General features: G+C 41.3%; 1 protein-coding gene across 3 annotated transcripts; it reads right to left on the reverse strand.

Moving 5' to 3' along the window:
* Positions 1-12,364: 12,364 nt before the first annotated feature.
* LOC122000834 (two-component response regulator ORR24-like) lies at positions 12,365-15,661 on the reverse strand. Of its 3 annotated transcripts, none has more exons than XM_042555304.1 (6): positions 15,279-15,661; positions 14,998-15,150; positions 14,276-14,689; positions 14,115-14,191; positions 12,732-13,859; positions 12,365-12,526 (listed from the first exon to the last, which is right to left on the reverse strand). In XM_042555304.1, exons 1-6 carry the CDS (start codon positions 15,448-15,450, stop codon positions 12,455-12,457), a joined length of 2,016 nt encoding a protein of 671 aa, XP_042411238.1. In that variant the 5' UTR covers positions 15,451-15,661; the 3' UTR covers positions 12,365-12,454. The 3 variants fall into 3 exon arrangements, with proteins under 3 accessions (XP_042411238.1, XP_042411240.1, XP_042411241.1); XM_042555306.1 differs by having other exon boundaries at positions 14,988-15,150; XM_042555307.1 differs by having other exon boundaries at positions 14,939-15,150.
* Positions 15,662-16,534: the final 873 nt, after the last annotated feature.

Here is a 16,534-nt window from a genome sequence, read left to right on the forward strand (position 1 = left end):
AAAGGTTTTAGACTTAGTAAAGAAAAGACAGAATATATGAAATTTAAGTTTATAAATATTAGATGTAATGAGACCATTATTAAGATGAGAGATAACGAATTGTCTAGAACTGTTAGCTTTAAATATTTAGGGTTATTTTTATAAAATCATAAATGGATAATTGAAACGGAGGAGAGCGTCAGGTGTTTTATGTGATCATAAAATACCTCTAAAATTTAAAGGGAATGTCTATAAAATGACGGTTAGACCTACTGTGTTATATAGCGTTGAATATTGGATTATAATTCAAACACATAAATAGAAAATGAGAGTTATTGAGATGAGAATGTTAAGGTAGATGTGTCAACATATGAGGATAAATAGAATAAAAATGAGACCGTTAGAGAGAAAGTCGAGAGTTACATCTATTGAGGGAAAAAAATCTGATAGACACGTTTAAGATAGCACATACATGTACTTAGATGACCAATAAGTACTTTACTTAGGTGATATTTAACTATAATGAATGCGTATGATGCAGTAATGAAGAGGGTCCCCACTAAAGATAGGTCAAAGCAAGGAAGATCGGCTGATGTGGAAGTCATAGTCAATGAAGGAATCAAAGGCGGTTGAGCAGACCAATTACAACTGAGCGGACAGTTTGTCCCAGCGGACGAGCAAGGCCAAACAGATGACTCAAGGTTCGGAGACAAACATGCAATGCATCCCTTGGCCGCCATCCCCGTCGGGCAGAAGGCATATCCGTCCTGATGAGAGGCATCCCTCTGACAATTGAAAAACTAAGTGAAGGGAGATTGCTCGGTGCAGCACAATCGAGCGAGGCGTGTCCCGACTGAGCAACCATCAGTTAGCCTACAACGGGACCCACCTGTGCATCTCCTCGTACTCTTTTAGAGGTTTGTGTCATTGACAGTAGAGCATGTTCCGCAAGTAAATTGTACGGTAGAAGCTTCCAACCTGTTACAACAGAGATATGCATGCTTGTTTAAGAAAAGGTATTAAGGATATTTTTTGACTTATCTTTTCAGAAGACATTCGAGAAAATATGCGCACGTTTCAAAATGTGTGCATAGATGCTATAGTGGCATTATAAAAGGGGGTTCCCATCTACAGGAAGAGGTATGTACAACTTTGTTATTCTATACGTTTTAGTTATAGTTTTCCACTATTCTCCATATCACCGGAAACTAACTTGAGAGTCGGAAAGACAACGTTGAGAACCCCTCCCAGCCCGACACTAACACTTATGTGTTGCAAGACTACGTGAAGTCTTTGCCCCGTCAAACTTCTAGTTACATCCCCAGCTTCCCATCTTCTCCAGCTCGACTACTCCCTCGACCGGATCAACAGGTAGTTCTCCTAGGAGATCCTAGATGACCAACTACCTCAGCATTATAGACCGTTGATGATCGGGGAAAACACGGGGGGAGGGGGGGCAACTAACCCCGAGGACCATCTAATTAAATTCAACAACATGGTCATGCTCCACCAGTTTATCGATGGAGTCATGTGTCAAGTATTCCTTACCACGCTCTCCGAATCAATGCAGATATAAAGAAGACTTGCCAAACACTGAGGAGGTATGGAATCAAGCTCAATTCAAGTAAGTGCTTGTTTGGAGTAAGGAGCGAATAGTTCCTTGGTTACATCATAACAGAACGGAGGATCGAAGTAAATCCAAGCAAAGTAAAAGCGCTGCACGACATGCCCCCTCCATGCAACTTAAAGGAAGCTTAGCGCCTAATCTGATAGATTACTACCTTGTTGAGGTCCATATCAAAGTCGTCCAATCGGAGCCACCCTTTCTTCAAGGTTTTTTGCCTAGCTATGAAATTTCAATGGGACATCAAGTGCGACAAGGCGCTGGAAGAGCTAAAAAGTTATTTAACTTCTTTATTTGTATTGGCAAAACCCATCATTGGCGAGCCACGCTAGATGTTGTTGTCCACAGAGCAGGCGATTTGCTCAGCGTTGGTGCAACAGAATGGCGCAGAATAACAGTCGGTGTACTTTTTGAGCCATATATTGAAAGATGTTGAATGTTGCTACATCTGTCTCGAAAAACTGGCGTATAAGCTTGTCCTCACTACTCAGAGGTTAAACTCATACTTTTTGTTGCATCCAATAATTGTGTTAACTAACAACACTTTAGGAAGGGTTCTCCTCAACCCCGAAGCATCTGGTCTACTAATCAAGTGGACCACAGAGCTAAACGGGTTTGACATACAGTACCAATCTAAATCGGTGATCAAGGTGCAAGTCTTAACCGATTTTGTGACTAAGGTACAAAACGCCAAGCTAGAGATAACGTGGAGGATATGTGTGGACGATTCATCCACCCAGCATGGTAGTAGAGTGGAGATACTTTTGATATCCCCATGCGAAGACAGAATGCAGTTGTCTGTTCGGCTAGACTGCCGCACTACAAACAACGAGGCGAAGTATGAAGCACTAATCATCGGTCTATAAGCAGCGAGACTTGTGGGAGCCACCCGTGTCTTTATCCACTCAGACTCTCAACTGACAGCGCAGCAACTATTAAAAACTTTTGAGATAAACAATATCAGACTAAGGTTATATGCTGCAGCGTTTGAAAAATTAAAGGTCGAGTTTCCAGAAGTGATTATCTAGAAAATTTCTCAAGCGGAGAATCAATATACGAACAAGTTGGCCAAATTAGCAAGCTCTTTAACCCCTGTGGTGTTGGACAAACCAATCGAGCAAGTAATGTTGGTGGCTCACATTGAGAGGTTAACTGAAAGGGAGACTTTTAGCGATTGGCAGACACCTTTGATTGAGCTCCTCCGATCGGGCAGCATGTTGGTCGACCGGGAGCAAGCTCGATTAATAAAAAAGAGAGTCGGACGATTTACATTAGTTGAAGACCACTTATATAAAAGGGTTTTCTCAAGACCCTTTCTAAAGTGTATCAAAGTAGAGGACATTTAATACATCTTGTAAGAAGTTCACCAAGGCTCTTGTGGCAGTCATCCGAGCGGCTACTCATTGGCAAGAAAAAACTTGTTGGTAGGCTATTTCTGGCCTACTCTGCAACTGATGCCACTCGGACGGTAGCAACTTGCTTGTATTGCCAGAAATATTGGAACATACCACATAGGCCTATGGAAAAGCTGAAGGCATCTATTGTCTCTTGCCCATTCAATCAGTGGGGCATGGACATTGTGGGACCCTTCTCTTAACGATCGGACAGAGGAAATTTCTTCTTGTGGCGGTGGATTGAAATTTCTTCTTGTGGCGACGAATTACTTCTCCAAATAGCTGGAGGCCGAGCAGCTTGCCAAGATAACTGAATAGATGGTTATCAAGTTCTTATGGAAAAATATTATATGCTGGTTCGACGTCCCTCACAAGCTTGTCTTCGATAATGGAAGGCAATTTTAATGATGGAGATTCAAAGAGTGGTGTGCTAGCTATGGTATTACACAAGCTTTCATTTTAGTGGCTTATCCCCAAAGCAATGGTCAGGTGGAAGTCACCAATAAAGAAATTCTTAGAGGACTCAGGGCTCAGCTCGACCACATTGGGGGAACCTCGAAGCCAAGCGTGATGTGGGACTATCGCACCACGCCCAGGAAAGCTAACGGTATAACCCCGTTCCACTTAGTATACAGAGGAGAAGTAGTAGTGCCGATCGAGATAAGGATTGAGTCCGATCAGGAACAAAGCAGTCATGCGGTTGATGGCTTACCGGTAGAGGATGAAGTAAAACTACAATAAGAGGGTGATTCCTAGATCCTTCCAGGTTGGCTGGCGACTTAGTCTAGAAAAGAGTCAAGCCGGTCAGCAACGTTACCAAGCTAGAGACCCCATGGGGAGGACTATACAAAGTAATCCAAAAGCTCAATTTGAGATTCTATTATCTACAAGATGAAAATGGAAGTAACCTGGAACGGTCTTGGAGTGCAAATCATTTCCAATCCTACCGGGCCAGGTAGTATGTTTGAGATTGAATTCCTATAAAATTTTAAAATATTTGTTCTATAAATGTAGGAAAATTTAAATAAAAATTCGCTAAGTGTCCTAGACTCATGTGTCGTTCGACGTGTTATAAGCGAACACATTTCTCGTGCCAAAGTGTTAAAGACTCATGTGTCGTTGGGTCATGTTATAAGCGAGTAGAGCCCTTGCACTAAAGTGTCAGAGAATCACATATCATTCGACTATGTTATAAGTGAGCACAACCCTCGCACTAAAGTGTCAAAGACTCATGTGTTATTCAACCGTGTTATAAGTGAGCACAACCCTCACGTTAAAGTGTTAAAGACTCACGTGCTATTCGACCGTATTATAAGCAAGCAAAGCTTTCACGCTAAAGTGTCAAACACTCACGTGTCATGTTATAAATGAGCACAACCCTCACACTAAAGTGTCAAAGACTCATGTGTCGTTCGGTCGTGTTATAAGCGAGCATAACCTCGCACTAAAGTGTCAAAGACTCATATGAAGTTCGACCGCATTATAAGCAAGCAGAACCCTCGCGCTAAAGTGTCAAAGAATCACGTGTCATTGGGTCATGTTATAAGCAAGTGCAGCCCTTGTACTAAAGTGTCAAAGACTCACATGTCGTTCGACCATGTTATTAGCGAGCACAACCCTCGCGCTAAAGTGTTAAAGACTCATGTGTCATTTAGCTGTGTTATAAGTGAGCAAAGCTCTCACGCTAAAAGTGGCAAAGACTCATGTGTCATTCGATCCTTTTATAAGCGAGCAAAGCCCTCGCGCCAAAGGTGTCAAAAACTCACGTACTGTTTGGAAGCGTTGTAAGTGAGCACAATCCTCGTGCTAAAGTGCCAAAGACTCACATGCAATTCAACCATATATATTATAAGAGAGTTAAGCCCTTTCGCCTATGTAAGAGACTCGCGTATTATTCGATCGTGTTAGAAGTGAGCACCCCCTTCATGTTAAGTTCTCAAGGCGCACGTGCTGCTCAGTTGTGCTCCACTTTTGTATCTCATGTTACGAGGACAAGTATAAAAAGTCAAGTCTCCTACGCTAAAGATGAGCTAAAAAATAGAGAACTCTATAGTGTCGAATGGAAATGTATTGATTCATACTTGGAAAATTTTTACAAGTTGCCCTGGGTGGTACAAGAAACTGCTGAAGAAACTGTAGGACCGTTAGATTCGATAGAGGGGGGTGAATATCGATTCGCAAAGTTAGAGTATAAGCGCAGAGGAAAAGTAAAATAGACACAATGGTTTTACTTCGTTCGGAGCCTGTGACGACTCCTACTCGAAGGCCCGTGGTCCTTGACCACTTTCGTTGGGCAATCACTAGCAATTCGAAATAATGATTACAAAAGAATCGTACAGTGAATGCTAATGAAAACTAAAAACAAATACCGACAAAAGGGAAAAGAACGGAGCGTAGTGTCGGAGCTTTGTTGGCGTCGCACTGAACGTCGAGCAGCAAGACCAACAGTAGAAGAGTTCTCAGCTTAATTGATTGATTCTGAAGCTCCTGTCTGGGGCTTCTTTTATATGCTGTTCCAGGCGCCTGGATCCCTTCCGGGCGCCTGGAATGTGACGCAGCTGCACAAACCATGATGCTCCACGTGGCGACGACTCGGCTGGATAGAATTCGCCTTCCGGGCGCCCGGATCCCTTCCGGGCGCCCGGACCACCTTGTTCCAGAAAACTCCTTTTTCCTGCAAAACAAAGTTAGTCCGAGGCAAATGTATATCCTGCAACACAGATTGTCAGCACAGTTAAAGTTCAACAGATAAATAATAAGAGTATGACTTAGATTCCGTCTTTCCGAGACCGGAATCTAGTCACGATCTCGACTTAGACATCCGAAATGGATCTAAGCCGGATCGACGCCTAATGTCCCCTTCCCGGGAACGCGTCCTCCCCTCCAGTGACTTACCTCACTTACCTGCCAGACGTCCGGTCAGCCCGTCGACCCGTCTGGACTTCTCGCCAAGTGTCCGGTCAGCCCGTCGACCCGCTTGGACTTCTCGCCAGCTATCCGGTCAGCCCGTCGACCTAGCTGGACTTCTCGCCAAGCGTCCGGTCAGCCCGTCGACCCGCTTGGACTTCTCGCCAGCTATCCGGTCAGCCCGTCGACCTAGCTGGACTTCGTGCCAGACATCCGGTCAGCCCGTCGACCTGTCTGGACTTTTCCTGCACACTTGATCAAAGTGTCAGACAACAACAAAACTAACTTAACCTATTTGTCATTCATCAAAACCTGGGTTAGACCGTTAGTGCTACCCGCACCAACAGAAACTATGCGAGGTAGTCGAGTACGTCGTCCGGGAGTGAGTCGAAAATATTTTCCCTCTTTATAATTTTGCTCGGTAGCTCAGGAGGGAGATAGCCGTCGTCCTTTAATTGTTGAAGGGTTTCATCGATAACGTAGTTAAAGAAGTGGAGGGTCCGATCGATGAACATTCCGTTGAATTCCAAGGAGCGAAGGTACTTCACTCAGAAATATTCTCGCCGATCGAGCTCCTCCTTCTTGAACTTGTTAAGTTCAGCCTTGGATGCCTCCAACCCAACCTTTAGTGTAGCTATCTCGGCATCTTTCTCATCAATGGTTTGCTTATACTCCCCAAGATGGAGCTCACTCGTCGCCTACTCCATCGTTCGGCTAACTTGCTCGGCCGCTAGTGATGCTTCTGCCTCCTCTAGTTTTTTAGCCAAAACTTGAACCTCCATATTTTTGATCTCCGGATTTTCGATAGCTCTGAGTTTTCTAGCATTGACAGAATTTATCTTCGAATCAAAATGGTGAGCTTGCTTGGTTAGGCGATCGAGTTGGATGGCCTGGTCGTGATTCTTATTTTTCACCAGCATGAGCGCTCGCTCGGAACCTAGAAGCTACTAAGAGCTCGTATCTAAATCTTTTTTAAGCTGGGTCAACTTCGCGGTTAGTTGTTCGACTCGAATCTGCGAGGTATATGGCTGCTCGATCAACGCTTGAAGCTGCTGGTTTTCATGTTTAAGGAAGGGCAACCACTGGGACTTAGCCAGACTCTTCACTCAGAACTGTAAACCAAATGAAGCTGGTTAGTGCTGATCGAGAATGGTAAAGAAAAGATTTTATTATACTTACTCCAGTTGATTTCTGGGTGAAACCGTCTGCAAGCTCCCTAGGCGGGATGGTCACTGAGTGAGTCCTAGCGTCCACCCAGACTTGTGCTAGAGGACCTTGGATTGTTATTTGATGTTGAGGGAGCGTGACTCGACGTCATCTGAATGACGCTACTCGTCAGTCGACAGGCGGAGGATGGCCTTGACGTGCCTGCGACCGCTCAGATCGGAGGGCTCTGAGGTGGCCAATCCCTTGGATTTGGACATGGGGGATGATCGGATGAGGGAAGTAGCGACTTCCTCGTTGATCAGCAGGGGCGACAAATAGGAGACTGAGGAGCAGAGGCCTGCAAAGCTAAAGTTGCCGAGCGGGAGGAAGACTCGGCTCGTTGTCACTTGTGGTGCCAGATCAGTGGCTCACCAAAGGTTGCCGACTCAAACGGGATCGTGACCAGCACCATGGATGGGCGCTCGGGCGGCAGCTCACCAGTGTGAGCAGCTGCCTCATTAGCCGTCATCCGACTTCCCCCTACTTAGTCGGTCGGCTCTTCGAAATGCTCAACCGGCAATAGGTCGCGACTCTCCAGCTCGGTCTCTCTCTTGGTGTTAATGTTTGCATCGAAGAGCTTACACTTCCTGCTCAGCAATGCACGATTCATGATTTGATTTGTAAAAAGGAAATAAAAATCAATTAGATTCAAAGATGACCGAAAGAAAAATAATGTATCTAGAGGGAAGGGTAGCCGCATTTGGATCGGGCTCAACCTAAACACATATAGGACGCATTCTAAAAGCAGCCTGTGTATATAGTATTTCTGACTGTCCAGGCTTGCAACTGCTTGGAGGTAAGCCAACTGGCCTCGACATCTGTCGAGCGAGGGAGGTTTCGACTGTTCGATTTGCCACCCGGTCGAAATGGCTGGCTAAGTGAGCAAACAGACATAGAAATAGTGCTCCTTCTCGTGTTTATTGGGGGAGGACATCTTGTTAAAATATATAGCGCCCACTCGGGCTTGGAAGAGGCAAGTACCGGCTCAGAAAGTTTCAAGTAATAGTAGTGAGAAACGTGAGGTACAAGAGGAATCCTGTACAAACAGAATAATGCAACAACCTTGTAAAGTAGTCTAAAGGAATTGGGCACTAACTGATGTATGGAAATGTGAAAGTGTGTGTAAATTTCAGATAAAAAGGGATGGATGGGAAAGTGAAGGCTAGCAAAAACTGGTCTTTGAAGAAGGGGAGAAAACCAGTAGGGGGCATATGAGGGCGGTCATAAGTGGAGGGAATGGTGATTTGATATTCATTGAGAAGATGGTAAGTTAACTTCATTCGGTCGATCTCATTACAATTGAATTTAGACTCGGTGGAGATGTACCACAACCTGGGGATGGCCAGGAGTGGGGAAGGAGAGACTGCCATTGAACAAAGGATAGAAAGCGGAGATTGAAAGGAATAAAGGAGAAGGAACTTATTAGAATAGGAGAGATCGTCGGCAATAAACAAAGAAAGAAGAGCTAGGAGACGAGGAAGACGAAGACAAGGAATACAATGGGGCTAAGGAAAAAGTTAAGGGTTTAAAAACCCTGTGGGCAATTGACTTGGATCGTCAAATCCAGGGCTTTAGAAAATGAGGCTTCATCGTAACCATTGAATTTGAAAAGGCAACAATCATATCAAATCCAAACAGTCGCCTGTCACATTACACATGCGACAACATGTAGGGGTGACACATGGTATTTGGTTACAGGTGACATTAATGAGAAAGCAGAAAGCATGATTACAGAGCGTGGCCAAGCATGCTTTGCATTAATGGTAGAGAATTTGAACGACTTTCAAAAAATTATGGTGACATCAATGGTAATTAAAAGGCACTACATGAGTTGAACGGTTGGAGCAGAGATCAGAAGGAAGGTAAAAAATGGCTAAGTGTTGGCCATGATATCGTCGAGCGGCTGTTGAGCATCACAACTGAGCAGCGGTTATAAACTCTTGTCCAAGAAGCATCACAGTCGACCGCTGACTATAAACTCTTAAGCATTGAAGATTACAGTCGAGCGGCGAGTATAAACCCTTGGGTAGAGAGCATCACAGCCGAGAGCGGCTATAAACCCTTAAGCAATGAGGATCACAACCGAACGACGACTATAAACTCTGGAGCAGTAAACAAACAATGGATCTAAACCCTAGGACACCTAGTCAGGAAGAAAGAATGCTAGGTCTCACTAACTATCCAGTTAATTGGACTTGCAGCCTCCTTCGACTAGATTTGAGGGGAAGGCTTGTAATGCAGTGATGAAGAGGGGCCCCACCAAAGATAGGCCAAAGTAAGGAAAACCGGCTGATGTGGAAGTCAAAGTTAAGGAAAGAGTCAAAGGCGGCTGAGTGGGCCAATTATGACCGAGTGGACAGCATGTCCTAGAGGATGAGCAAGGCCAAATGGATAACTCAAAGTTAAGAGATAAACATGCAGTGCAACCCCCAACCAATGCCCCCGCCGAGCAGGAGGCATGCCCATCCGGATGAGAGGCAACCCTCCGACAATGAAAAAGCTGAGGGAGATTGCTCGGTGCAGCATAACCGAGCAGGGCATGCCCCGGCCGAGCAGCCACAGGTCGGCCTACAACGGGACCCACTCGTGTATCTTCTTGTACTTTTTTGAAGGTTTGTGCCACTAGCAACAGATCATGTTTCACAGGCAAATCGTACGGTAGAAGCTTCCAGCCTATTACATTAGAGATATATATGCTCGTTTAAGGAAAGGTGTGTCAAGGACACTTTTTAACTTATCTTTTCAGAGGACGTTTGAAAAAACGTGTGCATACTTTGAGATACGTGCATGAGCTTTGAGATGCGTGTGCAAATGCTACACTGGCAATATAAAAGGGGGTTCCTATCTGTAGAAAAATGTATACGTAACTTCATTATTCTACACGCTTTAGCTATAATTTTACACTATTCTCCATATCATTGGAAACTGACTTGAGCATCGGAGGGCCATCGCCGGGAACCCCTTGTCAGCCCGACACTAATGCTTCTGTGTTGTTGGATTACATGGAGTTTTCTCCTCGTTAAACTTCCAGCCACATCCCAAAATTGTCATCTTCTCCGCTTTCGGACAGGAACAACATACATCAAATAAGGAAGAAGAAAACAAAAAAAATACTTGATTAGTAATAATAAAACAAGATAAAATTTACTTAAGTATAAATAATTATATAGTAAGGAATAAAGCTTAATGATATAAAAGGATTTATATAGTCAATCTCATCTAATGGGACGAGGCTTGATTATTATTGTTGTTGTTCTTATTTAATATATAACAAAAATTTGCAACAAAGAAATAACCTTGCATAATAAATATAACTCATCCATCAGGGAAAATTTACTCAAAGTTGATTACTATTTTGGTTAATTTTGTTACATGTGGAAGTATATCTAATGATCCATCTTAAATAGATTCTTAGTTTAGTAATCTTATTGTTTTATTAGTAAATATGAGCGGCTTTTATATATATTAGAGTAACCTACTGTAAAATATACATAAATAAATTATATAAATATTTTATCTTAGTATAACGATTGTTTGTACATTAGAGCATCTCCAATAAGGATATTTGAAGGAGATATTTCTCCAAATGCCCTCTCCACTCTCTCAAATATCCTCCATTGTGGGGGATATTTGAGGACTGATTGGAAATCACCGGGCTCTTGTGGGGCCCACCAAAATGGTGGGCTGCCACTGTTTTTGTTTTTTTTTATTTAATTAAATCTGATGTATCCCTATATTATTTTATTAATTTAAAATAAAATTAAATTGATATTTATATAAACTTAAATTTATATATCTTCTATTATATTTTTATTAAAATTAAATGTAAGTTAATTAAATAGTCGTGTGGACACATAAATATTTAGTTGGTGAGATATTTGATTATGAAATTGAGGATATTTAAGAGTGAATATTTGATGGGTGGAATATTTCATTATGAAAATTTACAAAATATTTTAAAAATGATGTAAAAGTAGGGATAACAAATATTTAAAAAGAATATCCCTAGTCATTATGGATTTTGTTAGACTTAGACATTTTATTAAATCTAAGTGGACATTACGGTGGGCGGTTGTTGATTAGTATTTTCATTTTTACATGTTTGATTTTGGATTAGTTATTAAGCTATTCAATTGAAAATTTTGAATTTTATTTTTTAGAGGCGAGTTATTATATGCTATCAAGTTATATATGTGTGTTGATTTTCTAATTCACTTAAAGTGAACTACTTGCATAAATATTTTTTTAATAGAAAACAATGTTTCTCTTTCGGTCACAGTGCACATAGTAATTTGCATGCACTAATATGTGTACAATATAGTTTTCACTGTAGCTTCATCATTTGTTTGGCTACTTAAATCGGTCTACATCTTAGCATACCATGACAGTAAGCTTTATGCCTTTCATTTAAAATAGAAAATCGTGTGTTTAATTTTTAATTAACATGAAAATTATGTATCGATCAATATCAGTAAAGCAAGTTGCGCCATGACCATGACCTTGATGGTGACTTTAAGAAAGCTAAGCAGGAGACAAGTGATTATGGAATGATGGCAATTAGTGTGTAATAATAACATAAGAGGATAATGTATGTGATCAAAGAAACAACATAAGAGCTAAAGGTTAATGAAACAATTTGAATATATAAAACTAGAAAAGGTCACACAAAATATATTTCTCCTTTAAATAGGTTTTTAACCAAGTTCATTAGACACTTTTCTGGTTGGTTATGGGTACAGAAAAGAAAGGGGTGGCCGCACCTTGTCGAAGACACTGTGGCTTGCTCTCTCTAAGGGAATGATGAACACAACTAACTGATTGTGGCCAGGGGCTGGAGTTGCTCAGCTCTTAAGTGGAGGCTTCTTCCTCTATCAAATCAAAGGGTGACAAGGGCATTTATAGTAGAGTTGCAATAGACAGAGAACAATGCAGATGGGATGGCTCATCAAAGGGATGGACAACGAATAGGTACCTACTTTGAGATGGAGAGGGAGGGTAGTGGGTGCCAACACTCGAGTACAAATCAATACTGCACCTTGTCAAACATTTGCCATGTTTGAAACTCAAAGGCTACCAGAAAGGTTTAGACATTCAAAGCAACCTCCCTGTTTTTTTTTATTCCTCAACAATATTGGAGAATTTCGAGTGTATTAGCATGCATTGATTTCCGTTGGAAACAAAAATATTATTTAGCTACAGTTAGTTTCCTGCAAGTTCCCATCTACCGAGCACAGAAAAGAAAGCAGATTCAACGTAGTACGGAATCATTTGATTTACTCGGATCTAACAGAACAATGATTCTCCTCAAAAAGAGGGCAGCTTGAAATTCATCAATAAAAAAATATTACATGCAAGCGTCAAATTGATACATGTCAGATTTACTATCATTCTCCGAAATGCTGATACGACCTTTTTCCTGCAAAGTAGAGTCAATTCGATTAGAAAATCGTGAATAATAATGCAACAAGATAAAGGTCAGGACAATTCGTTGGTTAGATGATTGACAACATAGTTTAAAGAAACAAAAAAAAAAGAGTAGTTTATGGTGAAAAAAGTTGTGATTGTTTACTAAGACAACTCAACACTGAATTGATAGTGTATGCAAACAGAGAATATCATACCGGTTTGATAAGAGAACAAACTACGTCATCAAGACAATAACCAGATGACTCGGTTCCTTCCTGCACATTCATTATCTCCTGCAAACCGTCGGCAGTTAGCTTACCAATCTGGCAATTTGATGGAAAGATTGAACTGCTGGTATTATGGTGACTGTTCACTCTTTGATTTCCAGGAGAATTAGACACGAAATTAGCACACAAAGCAGTACTAGAGCGAAAATTGAACAGGGCTTCTTGTTCATATATGCCTTCCTCCGGTGCTCTTTGTTTAGAATTGCCTGTCTCTCCGACTATAGTCGTAGGCAACAACATCGTCAGTCCACCAGAGGAGCTAGCCTGACATTTTGCATCTCTGCCTGTAACAGGATCTTGTACAGTGGAAGAAATGCTTTGAGGATTGTTTCTCCTTTGTGAGATGGGAAAGTTGTCCAAGTACTTGGACAAATCATCATTATTAGTAAACGAAACTATTGTTGGATACTGGTTTAACGGAACGGCAGATTGCGAATCAGCTTTGCATCTACCAGCATCAGGCAATTGGGAAGAAAACCCAACACTAACATGCAAAGGATCAAAGGTTGTGGGCAATGATCTACCGGAAGAGAGGCCGACCGTTGCACTGGAAGGAGTCTGTTGCTCGAGTGATTGTGTTATAAAGGCATGACTTGCCACATCCAGAAAAGAACTGCTGGGAATAGGAATTGCATTTCCAGATAAGAAACCAGGGAAATGACTACTTGGTTCTTGAATTCTTTTTAGTTGCATTTGTTCAAGTTCCGATGAGGCGGGAACTCCCTGTAACAACCTCCCATGTTGATTGCTGGCATGAATTACTGGTGGGAGTCTGCTTATATCAGCAGAAGGAATGATTGAATTGCTACTCCCAACTTGAATTACTCTAGAAGAGGAAAGATCATGACTTCCCAAGCCATTTGTATTTGCTTTAACAAGCACTTCGCATGGTTGGAGTGATCTAAGGGCCTGTAACTGGCCTGAAGCACCCAAAGCGTGAAAGCTCCCAAAGCCATCCAATGAACTTATATACGAGTTCCTACCTCCAAAAGCAGCAACCATGTTGACCTGTCGACTTGCTGCAGCACTCAATCTTTTCAAGTAAAGCCTATACTTCTGCAATTACAACACAGTACTGAGCAATATAATCTAACTGAACAGGTAGCAGAGCAAGTAGACAAACTCATATTATCGTGCACATACAAAATGACAAAGAAATAAACACAATCTCCCTGGGTAACCAGTGTTTATTACCCATGGTAGAGGTAGTAGAGGTAAAGCCTAAACTTACTGCAATTTCAATACAGTAACTTCTATATTGTGGTAGACGCATCATAATGAAAATGAAAAGGTATAAATTCGAATACATGCCTGTAGATGGCTTGCAACATTTTCTCTTGTAAGCTTCTCAACATTCATAAGCTCCAGTATCCTCTTAGGTACGGCCTCTACAATGGAAGAATCATAGCAACGAATTGGTACACAGAAATATCAAGGTCAGATAGAACAAAAAATATAGGGGTGGTACATACTGTCAATTCCCAACTGATTAACAGCAGCTACAAACTTCCTATGTAAGTCAATAGACCAAACAACCCTGGGCTTTTTTTGAGTAGTTGTATCATCATTCTCCTGCATATTCTCCTCAGAGTTGTCATCGCCTTCGTCATTCTGGTCCTTCCTCTTCCTTATAAACTTTTCATTGCAATTGGGAGAGCTATTCATGTTCAGACCGTCAGCAGATTCTTTACTAACGATTTGGTGCTTATCTGATTCTTCCCCATCATCAAAATGGCTATACTCTTTGTGTGCTAACTTCCTTCTCCTTACAACATGCTGCCATATATTCTTGAGCTCCTCAATCCGAACTGGTTTGAGCAAGTAGTCACAAGCACCATGAGTTATGCCTTTCATTACAGTTTTGGTCTCACCATTCACAGAGAGCACTGCATTCAACCAATTTATCACAGTCAACCTCTGTGGAGTTCAAAGATTCAGCAAACCAAAAGAAACGCACAATTGCCTGAGGTTGTCTGTTAGGAACTAAAGTTTTTTTTTTTTTAAAAAAAAAACTTATCTGATCTAAATGAGTTATCCAACTATTTGTGTAATGCACGCCTGCTTTAAAAGTTAGGTAAATTGCCAAATAAAAACATTACCAAAATGGTTTCTGAAGAAGAAACTAGCATGCGTACCAGACAAGCATATACTACTGTACAAAACATGGATGAAATTGAGATCATCCTTGGCTTACTGATGACCGGAAGGTCCATCTCGAGGCCCACGAGCTCCAGAAGCCTGAACCCATCCATGTCTGGCATATGCACATCACTGATAACTAGATCAAATCTGTTCTTATCCTCCCTCAGCAACTCCAGCGCCGAAGCAGCCTGATTCGTAGTTGTAACTGCCACATCCGACCAAATTAAAATCGCTCTCAAGCAGATCGTAGCAACAGATCCAGTGAAAAAAAAAACAATTAATATTGATATAAAAGACCAAACTTTTGAACACGAAGAAGGAAGGGGAGAAGACCATTGTATCCGCATCGAAGCAGCATGGCCTCCAACACTTTGAGGCAAGTGGGATCGTCGTCGACGGCGAGGACACGCATTCCTACAGGGAACTGGTCGTTCTGTCCGTCGGCCCTCCCCATCAACAGCGAGCCCCCTTTCCCTTCTCCCGCCGTCGTGCGCCAGGAATGCATCAACGACAAAATACAAAACAAAGATCAAATTTTTGACAGTGTGTTGCTCGAAGGAACCTATAACAAGTTCAGGAAAGGAGCAGGGAAGAGCCTGGTCTCACATGGTATTGCATCCGAAAGAGTGGAGCGAAGCCAGAAGGAGTGGGATGGGTTGGCAGAGCGCAGAGAAGGAAAGGGTTGATGCAAAGGAAGGTTGTGTGGCAATTAGGAGGGAGTCAAATGGGGAAAGCATCAGCAGACACCGCCTTTTTTTATATTCATTTATCATAAAATCTTTGGAAAATTTTTGAAAATCAAACCGAAATTTGTCAACGAGATTCTTCCGTAAAATCTTTCTCCAAATAATGTCCATTTAAGATTATTAACAAATTTAAACATTATAGTTGTAGGCTCACATTGTATCTGTTAATGGAGAAATATATATCAATAAAGGGAACAAATATATATATATATATATATATATATGAAGGGAATTTCATTCCATTTGTATCATCATAATACATAATCATACAATTTTTTGGCTTAAAAATTATAAAGAAAATAAATCTTCCTTTCTAGTGCAGTGCATATATTATCACTTTTCGGTCTAATTATTTTTGTTATTGTAAACTCTCTTTTAGTTGGTTCATTTGTCAACTCAAGGAATCGCATTTTCTTAATTTAATGTATAGATGCTCTCTTTTAATTACTGTATTTAAATTTATAGAAAAATATAAGATATTTAATCAAGAAAGAGCATTCGTATCATTAATTATTTAGTCAATAATAGTCTAATAATAAATTAGTTTTGGCACTTCTCCTGCTCTAAATAATCACATATTCAAATTAACCATGTAATTCCAGGTAAAAAATAATAACATTAGGAATAGTTAAATATCATTAATCAGCATGTTTGTCTATCAAATTTGTCCAACTCTAACATGCGTAGCATATTTGGTTCAATTAATTTAATTATTTGTTATTTTGTCTTGCATTACTTAATTAATTCATTGATACGGTGCATGATAGAGGGGTTGGATAGTTGATATGGTCAGAAGTCAAGCTCACTTAGCGGTCAGAAGTCAAACCCACAAGGCGGTCAGAA

This window comes from Zingiber officinale, chromosome 7A (assembly GCF_018446385.1).
Source record: "Zingiber officinale cultivar Zhangliang chromosome 7A, Zo_v1.1, whole genome shotgun sequence".
Taxonomy (NCBI): domain Eukaryota; kingdom Viridiplantae; phylum Streptophyta; class Magnoliopsida; order Zingiberales; family Zingiberaceae; genus Zingiber; species Zingiber officinale.

Bases quoted from the DNA above. Each gene is read 5' to 3' on its own strand.
- LOC122000834 (XM_042555304.1), bottom strand. From the start codon at position 15,450: ATGCATTCCTGGCGCACGACGGCGGGAGAAGGGAAAGGGGGCTCGCTG. The intron at 14,690-14,997 runs GTAAGCCAAGGA...GGTTGAATGCAG, and splicing joins GATGGACCTTCCGGTCATCA to TGCTCTCTGTGAATGGTGAG. The intron at 13,860-14,114 runs GCATGTATTCGA...TTGTAATTGCAG, and splicing joins ATGTTGCAAGCCATCTACAG to AAGTATAGGCTTTACTTGAA.